This window comes from Musca domestica, unplaced genomic scaffold (genome assembly GCF_030504385.1).
Source record: "Musca domestica strain aabys unplaced genomic scaffold, Musca_domestica.polishedcontigs.V.1.1 45, whole genome shotgun sequence".
NCBI classification, from domain to species: Eukaryota; Metazoa; Arthropoda; class Insecta; order Diptera; family Muscidae; genus Musca; species Musca domestica.
This window is the reverse complement of record NW_026712335.1, coordinates 2,261,459-2,289,425: the sequence shown is the minus strand read 5'-3', so window position 1 is coordinate 2,289,425 and position 27,967 is coordinate 2,261,459. Positions and strand designations below refer to the sequence as shown.

Sequence of the window (27,967 nt, the reverse complement as noted above, 5' to 3'; positions counted from 1 at the left end):
CAAAATCAATATTTTGAGGGTTTTTATTTATTTTTTATAACAAGACATTCCCTTGGTGAAGATTTATATAATCTTACAAAAATAAAAAAGGAACAAGTAAAAAAACTTTGAATACCCACCACCACCAACTAATTTAGAAATTTTCAAAAAATAAAATCCGCTAAAAGTTCTGTAATGGGGTCTATTTATAGACGTTGGCCGGCATAGACAACTTTTATCGTAGGCCATTATCATATTCAAATACAAAACTTGAAAAAGTCCGATGAATAATGTACCTAAAATCGTCAAAATACCAAATATAGGGAGGTACCAATATATGGACACTATACGAAACGTGGACATGCAAAGACAATTTTCTGTCATAGACTGTAGTACCCATTAGGAACTTAAAATAGATACCATTGTATGGGGGCTGTACGATATCGTGGACTTATATAGACAATTCTCTTTCAGGGGATAAAGTGCGTAAAAAGAACTTCTTATGTGAATTTTCAGGCAATTCCTTGAAAAATGTAGCTAAAATCATCAAAATACCGAATGTCGGTGGTACCGTTATAGCGGGGCTATATAACATCGTGGACCGATACAACCCTTTTTCGAAGTTGACCTGTCTGCAGAAAAAAAAACTTGTCTGTGCAAATTTTAGCTTCCTATCTTTTTTCGTTTTGACACTATCGTGATTCGTCTTAGAATTTTACGCTGATCGAGAATATACAGGGTGAGATAAAATAAAAACTGTCAAACGAAATAATTTTTACATTTTTTATTGGATGAAAGCAAAAAATATCGGAAATAGCATCAAATTTTAGAATATGTTTAGATTTGTTCGAATTGGACACCTTTCGCACGAATTATGGCCTTCAAACGGCCACTGTGAAGCCGTCACATGTTGCCCGAATGTTGCTCTGCGGTATTTTTGCTTGAGGTGATCGACACTTTGGTATTCCAAAATACTCCAGACACAATAGTCCAATGGATTGGTATCCAGATATTTTGGTGGCCTGAATTGTGCGCTGAAAATGAAGCGAGGAGCCTAATTTTGTAACCATTCTTGGGCTGCGCGTACTGAGTGCGATGGTGCTGAGTCCTTTTGGAATTTCCAAGGTCTGCTGCCAAAATGTTTGCGTGACCAAGGATTTAATACACCATTTTTAGCGATAATATTCGGCATTTTTTCTGATGACGAGCGGAGAGCGACCATCGGTTGTTATGGGTTTATGGCCCACACCATCACCATGGCCGGCGCTTGAGTTCTTGTGGCCAACCGAGCTGACCTCTTTGGCAAGTAAACACGATCATTTTGTTTGTTTACAAACTGCTAGACAACGAATGTTTTCTCATCGGAGAAACCAAATTCAGCAGTTCAACACATTCGGCAAGGCGTAGCAACTCTTTAGCTCTTTTGAGTCTATTTTCTATCAGTTGCGGTGTAAGTTCTTGCGCTTTTTGGAATTTCAATGGTTTTACACTGAGCTCATTTTTCAATATTTGCCGAATGAAATATTGCGATATGTTCAGCTCACGGGCTGTATTTCGGCCACTGCGACGCGGGTTTCGATCAAGTCGCTTCTTTACTTTTCGAACCATTTCTGCTGATGTTGCGGTTTTCTTCCGTCCACTTCCTTAACCTCAGGCTACGCTACCAGTATCACGGTAACGAGCGGTGGTACGAGACACAAAAGATTTATTCACATTTAAATGCTGGAATGCTCTAACTATAGCCACTTGTGGTTTTCCAGCCAAATATAAAGAAATCACACTACCACGCTTGAATTCCATCACGAATAACTTTTTTTCTTTTCTCACCAAAATGATTTTGTACGCTTGTAAACAATACAATGAGAAATTACAGCAGTATAATTTTGGTTGCAGTTTTTAATCTCACCCTGTATATTACATTCATCTGTCCATATTATGCAAAATTCCGCGTTGACTGTTCTTTAATTTTTACCTCTAAAATTTTGAGTCCAGTACAACCCATAAACATCTGCAAAAGCTATAGACTTATATTCTGACCCTTAATCCACCTCCATTTTATTATTTATGCGACTTGTATATAATACCCCAACATACAGCGTTGTTAGAGATAAACAAATTGTACTAATGTGCAATTCCATATTGTAAGTCAAACTGAAAGTATATTCCGAAGAAGTAATTCAATTGTGTACATTTTGGATCAGGCATTATTCTAATATAAATATTACAACGTGCCAGATTTGGACTATAGCTACTACTTTCTTCACTGTATATGAGATATTTGATAATTTTTGGAAAAAGGTGAAATGTACGTGAGGTTCCAGATAAAGTGGACCGACCAGTTATTACAAATATTAAAATGTGCAAAATGTAAAAAATCTAACATTTAGTCCCATAATTATTCGAATAATTAAAAAATTTAGATTCAGATTTCCATATTCACATCAGATCTCTAATTGACAGAAATATTTGCATATACCAAGTTTGAATAGAATCGCCATCTTCTTACGCAAGTTATGAGATATATAATTATATAATTAAATTGTGATAATCTGTGAGGGAGGTAGCAGAAGGGATAGGCCGATATATATCATCTTCACACCATATATTCTGTTAAAAATATTGAGATTTTTGTCATTTGAAAGTCATCGGATTCTTACTTCGTATTTTATTACCTTTTTGTGGAGGAGGTACCATAACGGTGAGTGATAATCGGGTGCTCATTTCACATTTTGTGAATTATGATATTGAAAATTTTAATCCGTTTTTATACCCTACACCACATAGTGGTAAGGGTATTATGTCTTTGTGTCTTGTCTTGTGATGTCTTCATGCAATCATTTTCTGAGTCGATTTATGCATGTCAGTCCGTCTGTCTGTCCGTCCGAACATTTTGTGAACAAAATGCAGTTCGCATTTATTATCCGATTGAGATGAAATTTTGCAAGTAACATTTGTTTGACCCAAGTACGAACTCTATTGAAATTGGTGATAATAATTAGATATAGCTCCCATACATATTTTCAGCCGATTTCGGGTTAATTGTGCACCAAATGGCCAATATCTGTCAAAAGTCCTGAATTTTGGTACATCCGACCGAATTCAGTCTACCTATAGCTCGCATAAATATGTTTTATCCGATTTGGTATTTAAGACCCTCACCTTCGTAATATGATATCTTATATCAGATATCTTATAAAGCTCGGAAATACCTTTTCCAAATTTTATCGAGAACGTCTTAGATTTTGATATGGCTAATATCAGACCAATGGAGTGAATTTCAGGACGTACGTTTCCATTTTGTGCAACTCGGCTCCGATATATATTTCTCCAAGTAATATCATGCACTCTATAGAAAACTATAACTGCTCTAAAGCCAAATGTTGATAAGTTTTGTGATCTACTTACATAGCACTGACACCTTACATAGCACTGATACAAATATTTGGATTTGCATAAAATTGGATTTGAATATCGTGTTCTTTTCACGTTTTGTGTGGCAAAACCAGCCCAGTTCTAGACTATAAGCGTAGTAACTAGTATAAATTTCCTATAGAATGTACCTATTTTGCTTCATATCCGATATCTTGGCTATCGGCATCACTGCAACGGTCTGAAGTGACCTTTTAATGTATTTGTGATACACCGGTATATAAAATATTAGAAGTTTAGTGCATACGTTAATTTTTAGATAAAAGTTATTGTCTCGTACTCTATCAAAAAATTAGGAGATTTTTCTTCTTTGGTCCATTTCGATCTCTAAATATTTTCCAATCATCTTCAAAAGCAATTGGCTTCTATTCTGGTCATTACCCCATCTCTATATATAATTTCGCGAGGATCGGGCCTAATTACGAACTGTGGCGTGGTTATAATTTAACATGGACAGAGATAGAAAGATTCATATATAACATCCTATATGCAGGACCCATGTTTCGGAGTGTTACATAATTTTTAGTCCAACCAAATGTATAATAATAACAAAAGTAAAACAAATGTATTTGACGAAGTAGAAATATGAGCCAAATTTACTGACAAATTCCATTTCTTTGTATATTAAACATTTTATGTACCTATATGTACTCAATTCCGGACCTGTAAAATTGTTATTATGTTGGCATTTACCTGTTTTGCTAAACTTTATTTTTATAAGAAACAACAGTTATTTGCTGGCATACAGAAACAGATTCAATATTTCTGCAAGCTTGTAAGCAGGAATAACAATTAGAACATTCAATCACACTATTTAAATTTGTTTGCAATTTAGAGTAAATGCGACTCTTGACCATAGCAATGAAAACAAAAGACTTAAGACAGCTGTCGTTTATATCATCGCTGCCATATTATCTTGGGCAAGTTTTCAGGCTCAGCATTTTATTGGGGCTCATAAAAAATAATATCCTAAAAATATGCTACAAAATAATAATTTTTAATTTTTCGGTATTACAGTTAATTTGATGCGCAAATAATGGCCAGTAATATAACAGTTTGCGCTCAATTATATACTACAATTTTTAAGTAATTTTACAAAAATTCTGCTGTTACTCTACCGTCTTTTATTTTATTTAACAACAGGGTGTTCAAAACTTAAAATATTTATTTAAATTTTTTAAATCGAAAATTCTTTAATATTGCATTATAAATTGATAAAATTAATAACATGGTTTGTTCAAATTGCAATTTTTATCAATTTTTGCATAATTTTCTACAAATTTAGCAATTTCCTGTACTCACTGTCCAATAGCCAAAGTGGATTGTGGAAAATGCCAAGCGGATTTCATAGCATTCGTTTTGTAGATCGAAATCTCAAAAAATTGTTGGGTTCTTGGGCGAAAAGTTTTTATGGTCTTTTATTAAGGCTATATAATATTTTTTTGGCAATATATTTTGAGACAGCTTTCGCATTATAATATTCATGGTCTGTTCCAGAACTGAGAACTGCAAAAATGTAAAACTTTTGACTATGATAATCGATTTTCACTTCAGGATATCGAAAAAACAAATGTGAAACATGTAGATTCGTGCAGGTTCTGGAACAGAGAATTAATATAGAGCTTTCAAAATGTGCAGAGAATTTTCATTAAGTTGAATAATCATTGGATTAAAAATGAGTCACTTTTTGATCTCCAATATAAGGACTATCACCGAATTTGTATTTTTTTGGTTTTTTGAGTTTTTGACTCTACTAATTAAAATATGTCGAGTTTTGGTACAATCCTTGTGAAAATAAACTCCCAGCTTTAAGCTATTGCGAGGGTTGTTTAGGCAACATTGCTGTCGATACTTTCTTGTGATATAATGGAAATATATATTTATTTTCCTAGGTGACCTATATTGAAATCTAATGAGGCATAATATTGACTTTAACGTCATCCTTCTGTAGGAGAAGTTTGTATAAACTCACATGAGATACGACTTTAAGCCTAAAATATAATTTTCACATTTAATATTTCATATTACCTGCAGTTTACTTAAGATTCAGAATTGTGATGTAATCTGGGACATACAGGGTGAGATAAAAAACGGCAACAAAGTCAAACGCCATAATTTGTACATTGGTTTTAAATTTTATTGAATGAAAGCAAAAAAATGTCGGAAGTAGCATCAAATTTTAGAATAAGTTTAGATTTGTTTGAATTGGTCACATTTGGCACGAATTATGGACAATGAAACCGTCACACGTTGCCCGAATATTACTCTTCGGTAATTTGGTCCATTCCTGGCGAAGCGCTTGCTTGAGGTGATCGACACTTTGGTATTTTTTAGTGCCAACCTTGCTTTCCAAAATACTTCAGACACAATAGTCCAACGAAGTGGACGGAAATTTTGGTGGCCATTGTGCGCTGAAAATGTATCGAGTAACCTTTTTTTGTAACCCATCGTGGGTGGTGCGTGCTGAGTGCGATGGTGGTGAGTCTTATTGGAATGTCCAAGGTCTGAGGCCAAAATGTTTGCGTGCCCAAGGCTTTAATACACCATCCAGAATATTTTGGCGATAAAATTCGGCATTTATTCTGATATCACGGTCGATTAATATGAGCGGAGAGCGACCATCGGCTGTTATGGCGGCCCACACCATCACCATGGCCGGCTCTTGAGTTCTGGTGGCCAACCGAAGGTGCACATTTTCAGCTTACACCTTTGGCAAGTAACCACAATCATTTTGTTTGTTTACAAACTGCTGGACAACAAATGTTTTCTCATCGGAGGAAACCAATTTCGGTAGTTCACCGTTTTCGGCCAAGCGAATCAACTCTTTAGCTCTTTTGAGTCTATTTTCTCTCTGTTGCGGTGTAAGTTCTTGCACTTTTTGGAATTTCAATGGCTTTACCCCGAGCTAATCTTTCAATATTTGCCGAATGGAATATTGCGATACGTTCACTTCACGAGCCTTTTTTCGGCCACTGCGACGCGGGTTTCGATCAAGTCGCTTCTTTACTTTTCGAACCATTTTTACTGATGTTGCTGTTTTCTTCCGTCCAATTCCTTGACGTCGGGCTACGCTACCAGTATCACGGTAACGAGCGATGGTACGAGACACAAACGATTTATTCACATTTAAATGCTGGAATGCTCTAACGAAGTCCACTTGTGGTTTTCAAGCCAAATATGTAGAAATCAGACTATCACGTTTGAATTCCATCACGAATAACTTTTTTTCTAGAAAATTCTCACCAAAATGCTTTTGTACCCTTGTAAACAATATAATGAGTTGTCAGTGGAATAATTTTAACAGCTGTCGGACGAGTGACTTTGTAAAGGCAGCACTCTGAAATGGGTCATACTACTTTCGGCAAATTTTAGTGATTTGAGTTCTTAGTAAAAAAAAACCATCTTTGCAAAAAATTATCAATATAGGCCCACATTTGGTATGAACGTCATATGGAGGGATCCCCTTATTTCAGCTTTCCACATTTCAAATTGATTTGGCTAAAAATTTGAAATACCGTAAAATTATAAAAACACAGAATTATTTCAAATTAGGTATATATATTGGTATAGTCCCCATAAAATTTTACCTCCCAGGTCCACTAATATGAGCCACATCTGTTAATTATTATTTTTTAAAAAGTAATCATTAAAGATTAAAACTACGGACCGGTTACGCGAAGCTGTATATACAAAAATTTTACCTACTTTAACACTCCGTTGAACGAGTATGCCGATGTGGAGCATATTCACATGAGGTCTAGTATTGCAAAAAATATGATAGAAAACAGAACAAATGATTTCACGTCTTATGAGAGTTTTCATAATTGAATATATGGGTTATATTGTGGGGAGATACGAGAATAAGGGGATCCGAATGCTGAGAAAATTTCTGCGATATGGCCCATTTGTAGTAAACTCTTTTATCGAAAGCTCTACGTACGGCAATCAGTGTATATTATCCGGACAGACATCGACTGAGAACCTTAAGTTGGCAACGAATTTTTATTCTTTATCACATTCTATACGATTACTCGCGGTGTATTGTTTCAAAACACATTTTGTGTAACATCCATTGGACTTATATTTATAGTTCAGATATCAATGTCACACAGTTTAATGTGTCTGTGTTAATTTAATTATAAACATGGTTGCAAAAAAAGTTATTAATTTAATATTTATCACATCATTGCAAAAAGAAATATTCACACAAAAGGTGGCCAACTTTTAAACATAAAAAAATGAGTAATGAAACTAGCTTTACTTGGAATTTAAGAAATATCTAGGAATATTTTCTGAGGTCAATGACTTTACACGTGTTCACAATAAAGTTCTTAGCTCTGAACTTAGATCAAGTTCAAAGGCCATAGTTCTGATGGATATATGGGTCGTATAGCCGCCTTATAACGGTACCCCCCATTTAAAGCATTTCGACGATTAGTGGAACATTTTTTCTATGGAATTGTTTGGAAGTTGATATTATAAAAAAAACAAATAATTTAGATCCATATTGGGGTATACATCCCATATAACCGTAATGCCCTTTGTTCGGTATTCTGATGGCTTTTTCCATTTTTTTTTTTTCAGTTTCTAATGAGAGTCTGATTGTCTTACCAAAAAAAATTGATTAATGTCCTCATTTTGACATTGGAAATCAAATTTGAAAATCAAAAATTCGGCCGTACTTACATCTTTTTTAGCTGTTATCTCCACTTTCGTAATAACCTAAATTTTTCTGCAGTTACTTAATTTTTCATTTTTCTGAGTTTTATCAATCTTTTATGGGATACGTTTTCTATTTTTACTCACGACAAATTTGACAGTTACTCGTAGTTTCGCCTCAAAGTGGATACTTTCTTTGCCTTTTGAGGGGGCCAACTTTAGGGAGTAAACATATGCATCCGACGTTAGCAACTTTTCGACAGATTTATTTGAATTTGCAACGTTTGTTGGAAGCAGAAACTGAATTAAAATTTCGCAACTGACAAATACTTCGGGGTTAAAAAAAAAATTTAGACGTAGTCGTGAGCTCCCTTTGATTCGATTGTACTTTTCAAAATGTTGATCATGTGTAGCGGAGTGGGACAATATCGCACTTGATTAACATGAAGATACGATGTTTGAAAAAATCAGGTACATAATGCACATGCAGTGCACTTTCACCTTTTGGTAGAAATTTTGAAGAAGACCTCACATATATTTCATTTTTATACCCTCAGCCATATGTCTAGAGAGGGTACACATTATTTAATACGGCCAAAACGTGCCTTATCGAAATGAAGTTTTTTTTACTCTAGATCTCTTTGAACCGACTCCATTTCAGGACATTTGAAGTTGTTCTAGAAGTGTCAGTCCGTCTATCTGTCTGGCTGGCTGGTGCGCACGAGAACTCCCGAAGGGATTATCCGATTCGCTCCAAATTTAGTACTTTGCAATATTATTGTCAATATAAGATAGTGTTCGGAGATGGGCAAGATTGGCCCACCCCTTCTGATGCCTCCCCCACAAAAGGTAAAAAGGTAAATATTTCACCTCATAGAAAGAGAAAGGATCATTCGATTTTGTGAAAACTTGGCAAATCTCAATATTTTTAGAAGTATAAGGTCAGGTGCGAAAATGAACAATATCGGTCTACTCTATCAATTACCTCCATCACATATGCGACATAAGTGTCCGATTTGCACACCTCAATATTTCTACAAACACTAGATTTGGTATAACAATTAAAAAAGCATTAAGTTCGGCCGGGCCGAACTTTTAATACCATCCACCTTAGGGTAATGGAAACAGTAGAACCAATTATGACCCAGAAATACCAATTTTTAGACATATTCGTGGGAGAATGTGGCAAAAATCATCAAAATACCGAATATCGGGAGGTACCGCTATATAGGGCTATACAAAAACGTGGACCTATGCATACAATACCAATTCTCAGACAAATCCGTGAAAAAATGTGACAAAAACCAGCAAAATACTGAATATTGGTAGATACCGCTATATGGGGGCTATACCAAAACGTGGACTTATACAGGCAATGTTTCGCGACTGGAGCTAGAACCCATTATGACCTACAACTACCAATTCTCAGACAAATCCGTGAAAAAATGTGGCAAAAATCATCAAAATACCGAATATCGGGAGGTACCGCTATTTAGGGCTATACAAAAACGTGGACCTATACATACAATGTTTCGCCAACGGAGCTAGAACCTATTATGACCTACAAATACCAATTCTCACACAAATCCGTGAAAAAATGTGGCATAAATCCTCAAAATACCGAATATCGAGGTGTACCGCTATATGGGGGCTATACCAAAACGTGGACCTATGCATGCAATGTTTCGCCACCGCAGCTAGAAACCACTATGACCAACAAATACCAATTTTTAGACAAATTCATGAAAAAATTCGGCAGAATCATCAAAATACCCAATATCGGGAGGTACCGCTATATGGGGACTATACCAAAACGTGAACCGATTTATGTCATTTTCAATACCAACCACCCTAGACACAATACAAATTATTCTGCTAAATTTTGACGAACTACGTCAAATAATGTGGCCTGTATCGTGATAGACAGATAGACAGACAGACAGAGGGACAGACAGACAGACGAACTGACAGACAGACGGACATCGTTAAATCGACTTAGAATTTTATGATGATTATGAATGTAATGTATATACATGGGGTCTACGACGAATATTTAGACATATTACAAACGGAATGACAAAGTTAATATACCCTCCTCTCCAAGGTGGAGGGTATAAAAATGAAATATATTGGTCAACTCCCTTTGGTACCTCAGCCACAACGTGCCAATATTTTGAATGATCATGAATGAAAAAACATATGTTTTATTTTATAAATAAAATAATGTATTTATTTCAACTTAATTTGTGTAAAAATTCGATGAATCTAGGAAAAACAAACTCTTCAACTAAACAATTGCAAATATTAAATACACATCATTTGTCTCTTTAAAACTTCAGCCACTGTTGCTAAGAGGCCATTACATCCCAAGGATATATTTGCCCCATTCCAGCAACAGAATCGCTGTAATAGAATAACAAAATAAAAAAATTAAGAAAAAAAAAAAAGAAAAATCAAACTAAATTCTTAACACTTATTACAACAAATGTCGACTACGATGTGTTTTTAATATTCTTCTTTCCTTTCGCTTTGTCCACTCTCCGAGAGTCCTTGGTGTATGGGCGTGTATGTACGTGTGCGGGTGATTATGTGAATGGTGAACTAATATTTTACAGGCAAATAATAAAACATTCTTAAACAGGATCCTAATGTCAGTGCGAGCCACACATGACTACTTAAGCACGACGATAATAGTGGGCACGTCTAACATAGACGGGACGTTTGTATTGATAGCCAGATTGATGGCTGAAGGAATGTCCTTGGGGAACGGCACGTTGTTGGAAGACATTCGATGAGGCGGTGAAGTGGTTGGTAATTGGCTGTGGCACGGGACGTGGCAACGAGATACGTGGAGCACTGAAGGATCTTTGGACGGGAGCAGCGGCAGCAAAGGATCTTTGAACGGGAGCAGCTGCGGCGAAGGATCTCTGTACTGGAGCTGGCTTGGGTGGTTCGGGCAAATCAATATCAATGTATTCTGGCTCTGGGGTAGCGATATCCTGAGGATTGGGTCCCTGGGTGGCGGAATCGGGAAGAGCAGCATAGGCAATGCCAATCAAAGCGAAAGCAACCAAAAGGAATTTCTGTAATTTAAAAAGAAATAAGAATGGAGGTTAATACATTTTTGACGAAAAAAAGTTGTAAAAGTGGAAAATAATATTTGGTCTGTTTGAGTAGCACAAAAATTTTGAGAATTATATTGGAATAATCAATTTTCTGATGAGAAGCACTCGATAGGTATTTGAAGATTTATGCCTTAAATGTGTCCCCTGTAGATATCAGCCTTCTACAGGTCTCTTATAGAGGTCATCTATCAATGGAGAATTTGTTCGAGGGGCAAATCTTCAAAATGCCTGTCGCGGGTCTCCTATGTAGAAAAACCCTTAAACGTCCTCTATCCCAAAGAAGGCCATAAAAGGCCCTTTTTTGTCTTCAAAATATGGATGTACTCCAAAATAATTTCAATGTATGGGGGACCTCTATAAGACTTTTGTGAAGGTATTCTATAGAAAAAAGAAAGGCTGAAAAAGTTCTCTGTTATTAAAAGAGCTAGAGAGTTCTTTCTTTACCTATAAAAAATGTACCATCAGTTTTGGGTCAAAAAAAAAAAACGAACTACAAAAGATCTTCTACACGTAGAAGTCTTGTAAAATGTCCTCCATCTATACAAGTCCTGTGAAAGATGTGACATATACAGAAGACTTATCAACAATTTTTTATTTAAAGAAGCCCTGTCAAAAGTCTGCAATCTATAGGAGACCTGTCGACATGTTCTACCTATTGAAGGCCTGCCAAATTTCATCAATATATAAAAGATTTGTCTATCTATAGAAGCCTGTCAAACATAATTTTATAGAGGAACTGTCAAAGTTCTTCCATCTATGGAAGACCTGTAAAACTTTACTTTTATCTATAGAAGAACTACCGAAGGTCCTCTATTTATAAAATATCTGTTAAAGGTCTTCTATCCACAGGAAATCTGCCAAAGGTCCCCTATTTATGTGAAACCTGTCTAGGGTCTTCTATTCATTGAAGGTCTTTTATCCCCAGAAGACCTGTCGAAGGTCCTCGATTTATCCATAGGAGATTTTTTATTCATAGAAGATCTGTCAAAGGTTCTTTATTTATATGAAATCTATCTACGGTATATTGACAGATATAGACACCTGACACCTGATTCTCGATTTATAGAAGACCTGTTGGAGGTCTTCTATCCATAGAAGACATATCAACGGCCTTCTAACCATAGAAGATCCGTCAAAGGTCTTCTATCCACAGAAGACATGTCAAAAGTTATCCATTTATAAGAAATCTGTTTAAGGTCTTCTATCCATGGAAGATCTGTAAAATTCTTCTATCTGTAGGAGACCTGTCCATAGAAGAACGACCAAAGGTCTTCCGTTTATAAAAGACCATTCAAAGATGTTTTTTTATCCATAGAACCCCTGTCAAAGGTCCTCTATTTATAAGAAATCTGTCTAAACTTTATAGACAGATATAGACACCTCCCAAAGATTCTCGATTTATAGAAGACCTGTGAGAGGTCTTCTATCCAATGAAAACCTGTCAAAAGTTTTCTATCTGTGGAAGACCTGTTAAAGGTCTTCTATCTATAAAATATCTGTTAAAATACCTGTCAAAAGGGCTTCTTTCAATAGAATACCTGTCAAAGTTTTCTACCTATAGAAAAACTCTCTAAGGTTCTCTATTTAAAAAAAATCTGTCAAAAGCCTTCTATCAGTAACCTGTTAAAAGTGGTCTATCTACAGAAGACCTGTAAAAAGTCCACTGTTTATAAATGGTCTTATGTCTATAGAGGAGTTGTCAAAGGTCTTCGGCTTAAAAACAATCTGCTAAATGTCTACTAACCACAGAAGACCCGTCAAATGTCTTAAATCTATAGAAGATCTGTCAAAGGCCTTCTAACTGTGGAAGACATGCATGGATCCTCTTTTTACAAATGACCTATAAAAGACTCTTCCTCATGAAACACATTAAAAGCGCATCTCTCTATCAAATCCTACTTAGCTACAGGAGGCCTATCGAATGTATACTCGTTTAATGTATCTTTTAGCTATTGAAGGCCTGTGAAAAGCATTATATCCACAAAACAGATAAAATGTCTTCTGGCTATAGTAGACCTGTAAGTGGTCATTAAATTGTGGAGGACCTCTAAATGACCTTTTATCCATAGAGGATAAAGATAATGAACATTCTAACCGCAGATAAGCACAAGGCTTACACAAAGTCGGACTAGTTGTCTTTTCAGTTTTCTTTTTTAACTTTATTTGATTTAAAAATCTCAATATGTTTTTGACAGCAAATTGTGTTGTCAAATAGATTTTCTAGCCGACCTTATATAGGCCATGGATGAGCACTTCTGAAGCCTTTCAAGGTTTCCTTCTTAACCTACTTTGTCTATATTTTTTTCTAATATTTTTTTTTAATTTCATTTCCTTCTTCGAAACTTTTAAAAGACTTCTTCAAGTTCCGATTCACATACGTTCGCATTTAAACAAATTATTTTTTTAATTAAAAGTCTTAATATTTTCTAATCTGCATTTAACTACCTTGACAAATGTTTTATATTCCACTAATTGATTCGTAATCACTTTCATTCAACATTAATTATTTATGCAAACACAAGATTTGCATTAATTATGCAAAATTCAAGCCTTTTTTTTCGGACTAATATTTTAGAGAGAAACCATAATTGTGTTTTTTTTTTATTTTTTGATTTAAGCTAAATTTAAGCTAAAATTGATGGCATAAGCGCGATAATAAATTGTACAAGAAAATGAAAAAAAAATAATCTAAATTTGAAGAAAAATATTTTAATTAATGTACAAAACAATTAATCAGTCCCTATTTGTTATAAGGGCCACCAGTTTAGTTTAGAATTTAAATAAAGAACACCTTTAAAATCAGCAGATACCGAACTATTTTTGATTATTTGGTTTTAGTATTTTTTTATATTTAAAAAAATATTATTAAAAATAAATAGATTAATGGCTTAAATCTATTTATTTTTAATCGAATAATTTCTAATAATAATATCATCAAAATAAAAAAAAATATATTATTTTTTACATCTTCAAATTTCACCAGTTAAGTAAAACTGTAGATTTCATTCATTTCAAACTCCTAAAATTAAATGTTTAACCATTTTTTCTCAGCATTAAAATTTTCAGCCAGTTTCCTGTTTAAAACTAGACTAATGTTGGCTTTTTTGTTTTTATGTTTTACTTCCCCCTTCTTAATTGGCATGTGCCCGTCATTGGCTAAATGTCATAGCAACCAACAATCGTAAAATCATTAAGAACCAATTTAAAAAAATGCGCTGTCACAGCCAAACACCAAGTCTTAGAACAATTTTTATGTTAAACTAGCCCAACTAGAATTTCCAGTAAACTATTGGGTGGGTATTTTGATTTCGAAATTATTTTATCGGTTCTCTCATTATATAATGCATAAATTAGTTTGATGGCATAGGAACTTGATAATAACATAAAATATAGAAATTATATGCCATATGTTTTAATTTTTGGAATTTTTAACATATGGTAGAATAAATTGTTTTGGTGTATTTTTAATAAAACATGATTTATATTTAGAAACTATTAAAAAATTCTTAATTTCAACTGGAAATATTCCGATGATGATGAAAATATTATTTCTGCTACCGTAAACCGGAAGAACATTACCTTTGTAATATATTACATGCAGGAAATATAAAAACTCTATTCATTCAATATCCTTGAATATTATATACATGTGAATATTTATATGAAACATCTTAAAGCATTGAAGATACGACCATAAAGAATAACTCAAGTAAAATTTCAAGCTTCTCGATCTGCCATATCTCTAAGTGATGTAAATCGTGGCATTTGGAATATATCTTCCCCTGCATCTTTTAATTCAGTTCGAATGTAGCAATGAAAAATGATTATTACTTTATAATGGCATTCTTATTCCGAAGGTTATAGGACAGTTTCCTAAAATTAATACTAGAAAGCCTGGATTATATATATACTGCCTTACACACAATTTCGAGTAAATTTCAATAGGTCTCTATCGGAAGAACTTTGCAAATATTTGGCAGTTACGTCTGAATTTAAATAACCAACAAATCTATTCTTAAATAGGTTGACTTTTAATGTAGACCCATGAAAGCTACTTTATGCATAAAAAACCTACAAAACGTCCTTTATCCAAAGAAGGATAAAGAAGAAGGTGTATTCCAGAATGATTTAAGTTCTTCTACCCGAAGAACTCTTGTAAAAGATGTTCCATTTATAGAATTCCTCTTAAAGGTGTAACATATACAAATTACAGTCTTATTAAAGATTTTCTATTTAAAAAAAGTCTGCTATCTAAAGAAGACCTGTCTATCTATAGAAGACCTTTCAAAGGTAATTTTAAGAGGACCTGTCAAAGGCCTTTTGTCTATAGAAGATCAGTCAAAGTTCTTGTATCTATAAAATACATGTAAAAGGTCCTCTATTTATAAAAGATCTGTCAAAGGTTTTCTATCCACAGAAGACCTCTCAAAGGTCCTCTATTTATACGAAATCTGTCTAATGTCTTCTATCCATAGAAGACCTGTCCAAGGTCTTCTACCTATAAAAGACATGTCAAAGGTTTTCTATCCACATCCATCTTTCAACTATAGAAGACCTGTCAAAGATCTTCCGTCTATAGAAGACCTGTCAATCGATATTGAATCGATACCGATTGATATAAAACAATGAAATTCGTTCCTGGGCTATTGACATTTTCATACAAAAAAATATGTATCAAACAAGTAAAAAAGTAGCTATTTTCGACGGGGCGAACCGTTAATATCCTCCACCATTTTGAAGGAACTTGAGGAATATAAAAACATTCCGTTGAGAAATGCCGCAAACATTTTAAAAATTCCGAATATCAGGTGTTTCGGTTATATGGGACTATAAGAAAATGTGGACAATTATCTGCTAGAGAGGCCAGTGCCTATTACGAAGTATTAAGTTAGAATAATTGTGTTGAAAAATGTCATCATCATAGAAATGCTGAAGGTACCGTTACGTGGTGGCTATTCGAACATGTGGATCTGCACAGGCAAGTTTCGGTCATAAGAAGCCCTTGACATTGCGAACTCCAAATTTGAAATTTGAAATAATTCCGGTGACAAATGAAGCAAAAATCACAAAAAATAGAATATAGGGAGCTGCAGTTATATGGCAGGAAGACGTGGAACTGAAGAAGCAAATTTCTGTAATTGGAATTGTTATCCATGACGATATCTAAATACCAAATTAAACACCAATAAAATGGATCAGCCGTTATATGAGGGTTATTCCAAAACAGGAACCTATAGAGACAAATTTTTACTCATTATCTATTGAGAGTCTAAAATTAAACATTTAGACAATTCTATGGTTATCTGGCTAGGCCGATATACCCAATTTTCAATACCAACTGGACTGTATTAAATTCGTTGGAATTTTATGCTGATCATGTATATATATTCTTTATGGAGTCTACGACGATAATACAATTATGTATCGCAATATACTGAGGGATTCGTTCTTTCTATTCCAAAGGTGACACATCACAAGGACATCCCATTCCGACAGTAGTCTATGTTTATTTGTTTTGGTTAAACTAATTTTTTTCCTATTGATTGTGCCTGTGCTCTTTTTTATACCCTACACCACATAGTGGTAAGGGTATTATGTCTTTGTACATTCGCTTGTAACATTAAGAAGTAGGCTAGATAGACCCATAGTTACTTTTGAAGATCTTCATAGAATCACTTTCTGAATCGATTTATGCATGTTAGTCCGTCTGCCCGTACGTCCATGTGACCAAATGCAGGTTGCATTTATTATCCGATTTAAATAGAATTTTGCAAACAATATTTGTTTGGCCCAAGGACGAACCCTATTGAAATTGGTGATAATCGGATCAGATTTATATATAGCTTCCATATATCTTCAACAGATTCGGGTTAATTGTGCACCAAATGACTAATATAAGGCCAAATGACCTGCATTTTAGTACATCCAACCGAATTCAGTCTAGAAGCAAGTACATCAAATTTGGACAAAGTCGGTCCTGATATAGCTATAACTCCCATATATATGTTTCATTCGATTCGGGGGTTTAAGTCCCTCAAATGTGTAATATGCACTCCAGGAGAATGATATTTGGTACCAGACTTCAAATACGGCTCGAAAAAACCCTCTGCCAAATTTTATCGAGATCGGTTAAGATTAGGGTATATCTCCCACATATATCTTTATCCGATATCAGGTTTATTGTACATCAAATGGCCAATATCAGCCCAAATGAACTGAATTTTGACAATTACGACAGTATTCATTCTATTAACTAGTACATCAAATTTGGTATAAATCGGTAAGATATCAGATACAGCCTAGAAATGCCAATGTTTGTATATAGCTCCCATATATTTCAACCGATTTCGGATTAACTGTGCACCAAATAGACAATATCAGTCGAAATCACCTAAATTTTGGCACATCCGACCAAATTCAATCTAGAAGCAAGTACATCAAATTTGGTGAAAATCGGTTCAGATTTTGTTTTATCTAATCAGGTATTTAAGTCCCTTACATTCGTAACATGCTTTCCACAACAATGATATTTGGTACCACATATCTTATAAAGCTCAGAAATACCTTTGCCAAAATTTTATGGAGAGCGGTTAAGATTTGGATATAGGTCCCATATGTATCCTTAATCCGATTTCAGGTTTATTGTGCAAATAATGGCTAATATGAACAATGAAGTGAATTTCCGAATTGTGATATCATGCACTCTATAGCAAGCTATGACTTCTCTAAAGCCGCCCGACTTTTGGCTTTTCCTTCCAGTTTTTTTTATAGTCTTTTGTCCCATATTGTTAATAATGCTACTAATACTAATATTGGAAAAAATATTAATATAACATTCTGATCTGACCCTAGGCATAGGATGAGATACAATTTGCATACAACTCATCCATCCTTTCGGATTTTTAATCATAAACGTTTAATTTTCTAATTTTACTCTATGGGTTCAAAATATCCTTTTCACATAATCCTATCGATAATACGAAAGACGAAATTTCCTTCCAATATATTTGTATGTCAGTCAATTGCAATTTTCATTTCAGAAACATTTTTGGCCACAATCATCAATTCTAATAAAAATTATGCACGGGTGTTAAAAAGTTAGTTTTCTCCCACAACTGCAGTTTTCAAATGAAAGGACCATTCACAGGACACTAAGGCATTTGTCTAAGTTACACGAAAATATTATTCATATATTTTAAATATATAATTATATCTTCAACGGTTCGGCCAACTATAAACGTAATTGCTTTTAACAATTAAATTCAGTTTTTTCAGTCTTTAAATGTGTTTCAAATTATGACACATGTTTTCCACAAAATATATTTATTCACAATATTTCACCATTATATGTTTTATAATTTTTGTTTCAATTTTAAGTCCACATTTTTTCACAAATTTGTTTCACCTACCATTTTGTATGGTTTGAATAAATTTTTTGTTGGATCTCAAAAACACAAAAATAGAACACTTGAAGTGAAGCACGAATTCGTAATTTTCTTCTCGATCTTCTTTTTTTTCTAAATATGCTATTTAAATTCTATTCTTTTAGAAGCGTTTCGTCGTAGTTGTTGATAATTTTGAAATTTTTAATTCGAAGACGCTCTCAAGAAGTTCAAAGCACAAATGATGATCAATCGAGCAGATGCTATGAAATTTATATATTCGACGCTTATGTTTGAAACTGCGAAATGAATTCGCCGCGCAGACTCATGCGTCGTCGTCCATCAAGTGCTGACCAAAAGCGACGACAGCACGCACGCACACTCTCACACACTTGCCAAATGATGGTGGGGTAGAGACAAAGAATCTGCTAACTCCCCGTTAACAAAATAGCTGAAATAAAAGATATCCGTAACAACAACTAAACGGACAGAGGTAGTAGAAATGAAAAAAGATCTCTTCTAAAAAAGTAAATGGAAATTAAAAAAATAGAAAAATGAATGGTTGACCATCATCGGAGACAGGCTATAGTAGAGACAATACAAGATCTAAGGCAAGTGATGAGGTATTATTGATGGTGGCGAAAAAGTCGAATTGAAAACAAATCAAATATCCATTTAATTGGAATAGATTTGAGCGAGTGATTGGTGGTGAATGTTATTATTTTGGGCAGTCATTCATATGAAATATGTGAAGAAAATATCTGGTCTTCTCAATTATGTGATAAGAAATAGTAAGAGTTAAAGGATAAAATGTAACAAAAATTTAATAATTGTATAAAATCTCTCTGATATAATAAAAGTGTATTTAAGTGCCAGAAATGTTATAAACAATATGCAGAGCAACCAGAAAATATGTTGAGCCATTAAGAGGTTTCTATGATTCTTGACATTTCGAATTGAATTCATAATAAATGGTAAAGGATGATAAAGAATTGAGATAATATTAAATTGCAACAAGCTCTTTCATTCAGAAAGCAATTGATTATAACAATACTGTAAAACACACAACTTAACAATATTTCAAAAGTAGAGCTAAAAATTAAAAAACACGATTTTCGAATGTTTACAGGAAATTTTGGATTGAGATTTCTTTATTTGTAACAATATGAGGATTGTTTTGGTTGTAAATAATTAAATTGATTCATTGGTAGGGTGTTTTTGGTCCTTTCTTCAAAATATGACTAATAGCTCCCTTAAAACAGGATCCTTGCTACGATCTCGGAGCAAAATTATTTGACACACAATTCTGCAATAGGTCCTTGAAAACAAAGTCAAAACCTTACTAAACACCAAATATTTTTAAATATTAAAAAACGTTTTAAGTTTAAGGCGGTACTTCCTTTGAGTATATGAAAAATTATCCAAAAAGCCAAAATTTTAGAACGATATCGCCAAACCCTAGTTCTTTTTGATGAATTAAATTCTAGGTTCAATTATACATGTCCGCCCGTATGTCCTTGCTGTTTTTTTTTAAGCGAAGTGCACAAATTTGTTTTTTGTGCTGTCTAGGACGAACCCTATTATATTTACATAGCTTATATAATATGCACTCAAAAATAATGATACTCTGTACAAGATATCAGTTTAAAAATACTCAGGCCAAAATGAGATATTTTCAGATTTAGATATCAAACGTGTAATATTAACGTGGATGAAAATGATTCAAAAGTAATAAAATTTTAATTTATATATTTTTTATAGCAATTATGGTTTGTATGAGAGGTCACATGCGACATAAAAATATGTATTTTGGTTTCATCCGATTTCAAACTTAAGCAACTCTAAATCCACAGCACATCACAAGTTTCGACCATAGGTAATATGATCTACTGTACAAAAATTGGTGAGATAAAAAAAAAAAACTGCAACAAAGTCAAAGCCCACAATTTTTACATTTTCTTATTTTTTAAATTTTATTGAATGAAAGCAAAAAAATGTCGGACATAGCTTCAAATGTTAGAATAAGTTTAGATTTGTTCGAATTTGTCACCTTTGGCATGAATTGTGGCCTTCAAACGGCCAATTAAACCGTCACACGCTGCCCGCATGTTGCTCAGTCTTAAGTTGGTTGCAGTTTTTACATCTCATCCAGTAAAAGTTTTAACAATTGTTTTTATCAAATTAGCGGGTTGTCCAAACTTCTGTTTGGGTATAGATATGAAAAAATGGATATCTAGCGCGTACGAATTCTTGTTGTTGTGTATACCATATATCACAAAACTTAAAAATTATACCAAGTTATTATTGAAAAATCTATAAGTAATAGAATTTTGAAATTTAGCGTTACCGGTATATTTCGTTTCCAGTAACATTATTACAAAACTGTGTAATATAGTTATTTATAGGTCGATATGAAGTAGAACTTGAAATAATTTTTTTTTTTAATTTATTTTATTTATTTATTTTTTTTTTATTTTTATTTTTTGGAATTTTGTACTCTAAATTTCAGAGAGTACATCATTGTCGATTAGCGCCATAGCTATGAACATTTGCGAAGTGGTGTCTCTTTGGTGGTGTTAGGCAGGATATTCGGATATTTGTACAAGGTGGCCCAAAAGTAATCCTATCAGAACATTCTATACATTTTACCATTGATCCCGAATGTCTTAATTGCAGCCAAAAAAACATCGCAAGTTTAATTTTGCGCCACCTTGTACATGCATATGTTCTTAAGAGACATTCCGATGTCTTTTGGCTGTAATTAAGTCATTAGGAGCCTATGATAAGATTTATATTACTTTCTGGCTGAGAACAATATAAAAAGCTAAAATATTGTTATGGTCAGAATCAGAGTTAAAACTTTGAAATTTCGAATACGGGCAGAAATAGGACACGATATGATCTAAAATTTAAAAATTTGGTCTTCAATGTTATTAAGCGATCTATAGAAGCCAAAATATTGATATTTAATAAGGAGATTTTCAGAACTCCACACTTTAAGGCTTCAAAATTTGATTGATAAGAGTATAAGACAGTTCAGAATATCATAATCTAAGGGTACACAAAGTACATTATTGCTATTTCCGCTAATATAGTAGTGTAGGATATCCCATGGTCTACTCTGACCTATTGAAGCTCCTTTTATTTGTTTTTCTGTTTTTATACCCTACAACACTATGTGTTGGGGGTATTATAAGTTTGATTGGGCCAAAAATTATGTAACACCTCGAAATATTGGTTTCCCACATAGGAAAGTATATATGGATCTTCCTAGCTCGCCGAGCTGAGTCGATCTAGCTATGTATGTCCGTCCGTCCGTCTGTCCGTCTGTCCGTCTGTCCATGTTAATTTGTAATCACTCTACAGGTCGCAATTATGGCCCGATCTTCACGAAATTTAGAATGTAGGTGGGGCTTGGACCAGAATAGAACCCTATTGCTTTTGGAGATAATCGCCAAATGTTTAGGGGTTAAAATGGACGAAATACTGAAGAAATGTCGGATTTTGCAGTAGCTATACAGGTCGCAATTATAGACCAATCGACGCGAATTTTCGCATGTAGATAGAGTTTAGGACGGGGAAGAAGCCTACCAATTCGGGTGGTCATCGGATAATATTTAGCGGGTAAAATAGACCATATCTTTTTTGTTGAAAAAATTCAAAATTTTTCATTAAACCGCGAATATTTTAAATCCCGGCGAAATCCCAAAGCCATGACAAGGTTACTTCTGACCTTTACATTGATGGTAACATCCAACAAATCGGATATATAGCGAAATATGTGCGATATATATGTCTATCAAAGGAGATATGCTTGAAAGATCTCTTATATGTCGAGAACGGCTGAACTGATTTCGACAGTTCTCATTAATTCGGAATGGCCTCTTGGCAGGAAAGAAAAAACGTCTAAAAAAATCGCATAAAAATATCTCTCTAAAGATGAAAATATTGATTTTGTAAAATTTTCTCATATTTTTTCAATTTTGTCATATTTTTGGCATATTTTCATTTTGAATTAAACATTTGGTAATATTTCTACAGCTAACAAAACTAAGTAGTTGAGATATCATATACAGATCGCATTTATGGACCGATCCTTACGAAATTTTGCATGGGGATAAGATGAGGGTCAGAATAGAAGCCTAGTCTTTTTGGGGATGATCGCCATATATTTAGCGGTTGAAATGGACCAAAAAACTACAAAATTGTCAGCAGGTCGTAGTTATCGCCCGATCCTCACGCACATTTGAATGGTGCTTACCGGACATTGCAAAAGCCAAGCAGTTTTGGTTGGCCATCCAAAAATAATCAGTGTGTGAAATAGTTTGCCAACTTTTGTAGACAAAATACGAAAATGTCCATGCCAGTGACTTTTTGGAGAATTCAGAAATACAGGAAAGACGCACACTCGTTAACGCTGATTTCGTTGAAGAATATAGTCAAATGTCTGTATCTCATATAGATGCGTTTCAGTCAAAAACCAATAATAAATGTTAATCTTTTGCCACTTCTGAGAGATTATAGGTCTTTAGGAAATATTGGTTCCAGATCTAGGAAGACCATTTACGTGCGACATCTACCAATAAATTGGAAATGAGCAAATTAGCTCAAGTTGCTATTATTCGAAAATTAGAGAACGAAACCTGATGGGTTTCTTTTATTATTTGTCACAATATCTTGTGGAATTCTTTCGAGTATCTCGCCTATATAAACTGTATCGTTTATTATAGTGTTGTAGGGTATTCAACGGTCGGCCCCGCTCGACTGTAGCCTTTGCTTACTTGTTTTTTTTAAGATTTCCAAATTTATAGATTAAAAGAACTTGTTTTACATTTTTTTGCTATTTGGCGACATGTTACTGCTTAATAGAACTACAATGTGATTATCTTAAATTTTTGATAAATTAAATAAATAAATGCTGCTGAAATTGATTGATTTTATTCACATCTGTTTATTTCTCATTAATAATACTTTCGAATTTTTGCAACTATAACAAATTGCAAACGGATTATTAAGAAGTCTTTAACCCTTATTATTGAACTCTTTCTAACAATGAGAGAATTTATGGCATTTTATTGTTCTTGAAATAAATAATAATCAATTATTTATTGCAAGACCATCAGTCAGTCAGTGAGTAAAGAACTTTTGCGGTGCTTTCGAACAATTTAAAGATTTTCATAAATCATTTTCGAAATGTGTGTTTGAGTGTGTGGTGGACGGTTGGTCAGTTGCTGCAACAATGGGTGTTAATCGCTGTATGTTCGTGTCTTAAGTCTTTTGAATTTATTAACACTATTTTATTTGTTCACACAATGTTTTTTTCTTTTTCGATTTGCTTAACTTTATTAATTTTTTGTTGATATCCTACAACGTATCAGACATATATTTATGTCAGCTAAACAATATCATTGTCTTAATTATACCCTACAACACTATGTGTTGGGGGTATTATAAGTTTGATTGGGCCGAAAATTATGTAACACCACGAAATATTGGTTTCCCACATAGGAAAGTATATATGGATCATCCTAGCTTGCCGAGCTGAGTCGATCTAGCTATGTATGTCCGTCCGTCCGTCTGTCCGTCTGTCCGTCTGTCCATGTTAATTTGTAATCACTCTACAGGTCGCAATTATGGCCCGATCTTCACGAAATTTGGAATGGAGGTCGGGGTCGGGCCAGAATAGAACCCTATTTCTTTTTGAGATGATCGCCAAATGTTTAGGGGTTGAAATGGACCAAATACTGAAAAAATGTCGGATTTTGCAGTAGCTATACAGCTCGCAATTATAGACCAATCGACGCGGAATTTAGCATGTAGCTAGAGTTTGGGTGGTCATCGGATATTATTTAGCGGGTAAAATAGACCATATCTTTTGTGTTGAAAAAATTCAAAATTTTTCATTAAAACGCGAATATTTTAAATCCCGGCGAAATCGCAAAGCCATGACAAGGTTACTTCTGATCTTTACATTGATGTTAAGATCCAACAAATCGAATGTATAGCAAAATATGTGCGATATATATGTCTATCAAAGAAGAAATGCTTGAAAGATCTCTTATATGTCGAGAACGGCTGAACTGATGTCGACAGTTCTCATTAATTCAGAATGGCCTCTTGGCAGGAAAGAAAAAACGTCTAAAAAAATCGCATAAAAATATCTCTCTAAAGATGAAAATATTGATTTTCTAACATTTTCTCATATTTTTTCAATTTTGTCATATTTTTGGCATATTTTCATTTTGAATTAAACATTTGGTAATTTTTCTACAGCTAAGTAGTTAGGATATCAGGATATCATATACAGATCGCATTTATGGCCCGATCCTTATGAAATTTTACATGGGTCAGAATAGAAGCCTACTCTTTTTGGAGATGATCGCCATATATTTAGGGGTTGAAATGGACCAAAAAAACTGCAAAATTGTCGGCAGGTCGTAATTATCGCCCGATCCTCACGCACATTTGAAAGGGGGTTACCGGACACTGCAAAAGCCAAGCAGTTTTGGATGGCCATCCAAATATATTCAATGTGTGAAATAGTTTGCCAACTTTTGTAGACAAAATACGAAAATGTTCATTCCAGAGACTTTTTCGAGAATTCACAAATACAGGAAAGACGCACTTCTGACTATTTCGTTAACGCAGATTTCGTTGAAGAATATAGTCAAATGCCTGTATCTCATATAGATGCGTTTCAGTCAAAAACCAATAATTAATGTTAATCTTTTGCCACTTCTGAGAGATTATAGGTCTTTGGGAAATATTGATTCCAGATCTAGGAAGACAATTTATAAATTGGAAATGAGCAAATTAGTTCAAGTTGCTATCATTCGAAAATTAGAGAACGAAACCTGATGGTTTTCTTTTATTATTTGTCACAATATCTTGTGGAATTCTTTCGAGTATCTCGCCTATATAAACTGTATCGTTTATTATAGTGTTGTAGGGTATTCAACGGTCGGCCCCGCTCGACTGTAGCCTTTGCTTACTTGTTTATATTTTGAGAATACCAATTAGAAGTATTGATTAATTGAATATAATTAATGGACACTTGTCTTTCGATTCTTTGAAAAGGTTGAAATATATTGCAACGGAAATATGTTTCTAAAGAAACTGTAATTATTAAAGAATTGACACGAATGCAGATTTTGTGGAAATTCGCACTTTAAGGTTGCGATCTGTGGTAAAAGGTAGAAAAGTGTACAATATTCTTATTGAGAGTTAAGTAAGAGGAAATTATAGGGAAGTACTGGGATGAGGCAGGATTTTTTGAAATTCCTGTTTAAACGGAATGACAAATTCTAAAAGTAAAATAGCAATAAATTCGGCCGGATCGAACTTTAAATACCCTCCAGCTTTTTTGAAGAATTTGAAATTTTCAAAAAAAAAAAAAAAAAAAAAAATTTAATATTCCTTTAAAATCTTAAGAATACCAAATATAGGGAGTTGCCGTATATTGGGGTCTATACGAAAACTGGACCAGCATAGACAATTTTCTGTCACTCGATTTTTAAAAATATTTTTTGAAAGACCTTTACCAAAGGTGGATTTTTAAAAATACTTTTTATGGGACCAATGCCAAATGTGGATGTTTTTAAAAATATTTTTTAGAGTATCAATACCAAACGTGGATTTTTAAAAATATTTTTTCGAAGACCTTACCAAACGTGGATTTTTAAAAATATTTTTTTAAAGACCCATACCAAACGTGGATTTTTTGAAATATTTTTTCAGAGACCAGTACCAAACGTGGATTTTTAAAAATATTTTTTCAAAGACCAATACCAAACGTGGATTTTTAAAAATATTTGTTCAAAGACCCATACCAAACGTGGATTTTTAAAAATATTTTTTCAAAGACAAATACCAAACGTGGATTTTTAAAAATATTTTTTCAAAGACAAATACCAAACGTGGAATTTTAAAAATATTTTTTAAAAGACAAATACCAAACGTGGATTTTTAAAAATATTTCTTTAAAGACAAATACCAAACGTGGACTTGTAAAAATATTTTTTCAAAGACAAATACCAAACGTGGATTTGTAAAAATATTTTTTTAAAGACAAATACCAAACGTGGATTTTTAAAAATATTTCTTTAAAGACAAATACCAAACGTGAATTTTTAAAAATATTTTTTCAAAGACCCATACCAAACGTGGATTTTTAAAAATATTTTTTCAAAGACCCATACCAAACGTGGATTTTTTAAAAATATTTTTTCAAAGACCCATACCAAACGTGGATTTTTAAAAATATTTTTTCAAAGACCCATACCAAACGTGGATTTTTAAAAATATTTTTTCAAAGACCCATACCAAACGTGGATTTTTAAAATATTTTTTCAAAGACCCATACCAAACGTGGATTTTTAAAAATATTTTTTCAAAGACCCATACCAAACGTGGATTTTTAAAAATATTTTTTCAAAGACCCATACCAAACGTGGATTTTTAAAAATATTTTTTCAAAGACCCATACCAAACGTGGATTTTTAAAAATATTTTTTCAAAGACCCATACCAAACGTGGATTTTTAAAAATATTTTTTCAAAGACCCATACCAAATGTGGATTTTTAAAATATTTTTTCAAAGACCCATACCAAACGTGGATTTTTAAAAATATTTTTTCAAAGACCCATACCAAACGTGGATTTTTAAAATATTTTTTCAAAGACCCATACCAAACGTGGATTTTTAAAAATATTTTTTCAAAGACCCATACCAAACGTGGATTTTTAAAATATTTTTTCAAAGACCCATACCAAACGTGGATTTTAAAAATATTTTTTCAAAGACCCATACCAAACGTGGATTTTTAAAAATATTTTTTCAAAGACCCATACCAAACGTGGATTTTTAAAAATATTTTTTCAAAGACCCATACCAAACGTGGATTTTTAAAAATATTTTTTCAAAGACCCATACCAAACGTGGATTTTTAAAATATTTTTTCAAAGACCCATACCAAACGTGGATTTTTAAAAATATTTTTTCAAAGACCCATACCAAACGTGGATTTTTAAAAATATTTTTTCAAAGACCCATACCAAACGTGGATTTTTAAAAATATTTTTTCAAAGACCCATACCAAACGTGGATTTTTAAAAATATTTTTTCAAAGACCCATACCAAACGTGGATTTTTAAAAATATTTTTTCAAAGACCCATACCAAACGTGGATTTTTAAAAATATTTTTTCAAAGACCCATACCAAACGTGGATTTTTAAAAATATTTTTTCAAAGAACTTCAATGGGAACTTTAAACAATTTCGGTGAATACAGGATGAGATAACAAACTGCAACAAAGTCAAACGCCATAATTTTTACATATTTTTTAAAAAATTTCAATGAATGGGAGCAAAAAATGTTGGAAATAGCATCAAAT

General features: G+C 33.4%; 1 protein-coding gene across 1 annotated transcript; it reads right to left on the bottom strand.

Moving 5' to 3' along the window:
- Positions 1 to 10,300: 10,300 nt before the first annotated feature.
- LOC101894026 (uncharacterized) lies at positions 10,301 to 18,811 on the bottom strand. The gene is made up of 2 exons (XM_005180110.4): positions 18,602 to 18,811; positions 10,301 to 11,150 (listed from the first exon to the last, which is right to left on the bottom strand). The coding sequence occupies exons 1-2, from the start codon at positions 18,602 to 18,604 to the stop codon at positions 10,743 to 10,745; spliced, it is 411 nt and encodes a 136-aa protein (XP_005180167.2). The 5' UTR covers positions 18,605 to 18,811; the 3' UTR covers positions 10,301 to 10,742.
- Between the last annotated feature and the right edge of the window lie 9,156 nt (positions 18,812 to 27,967).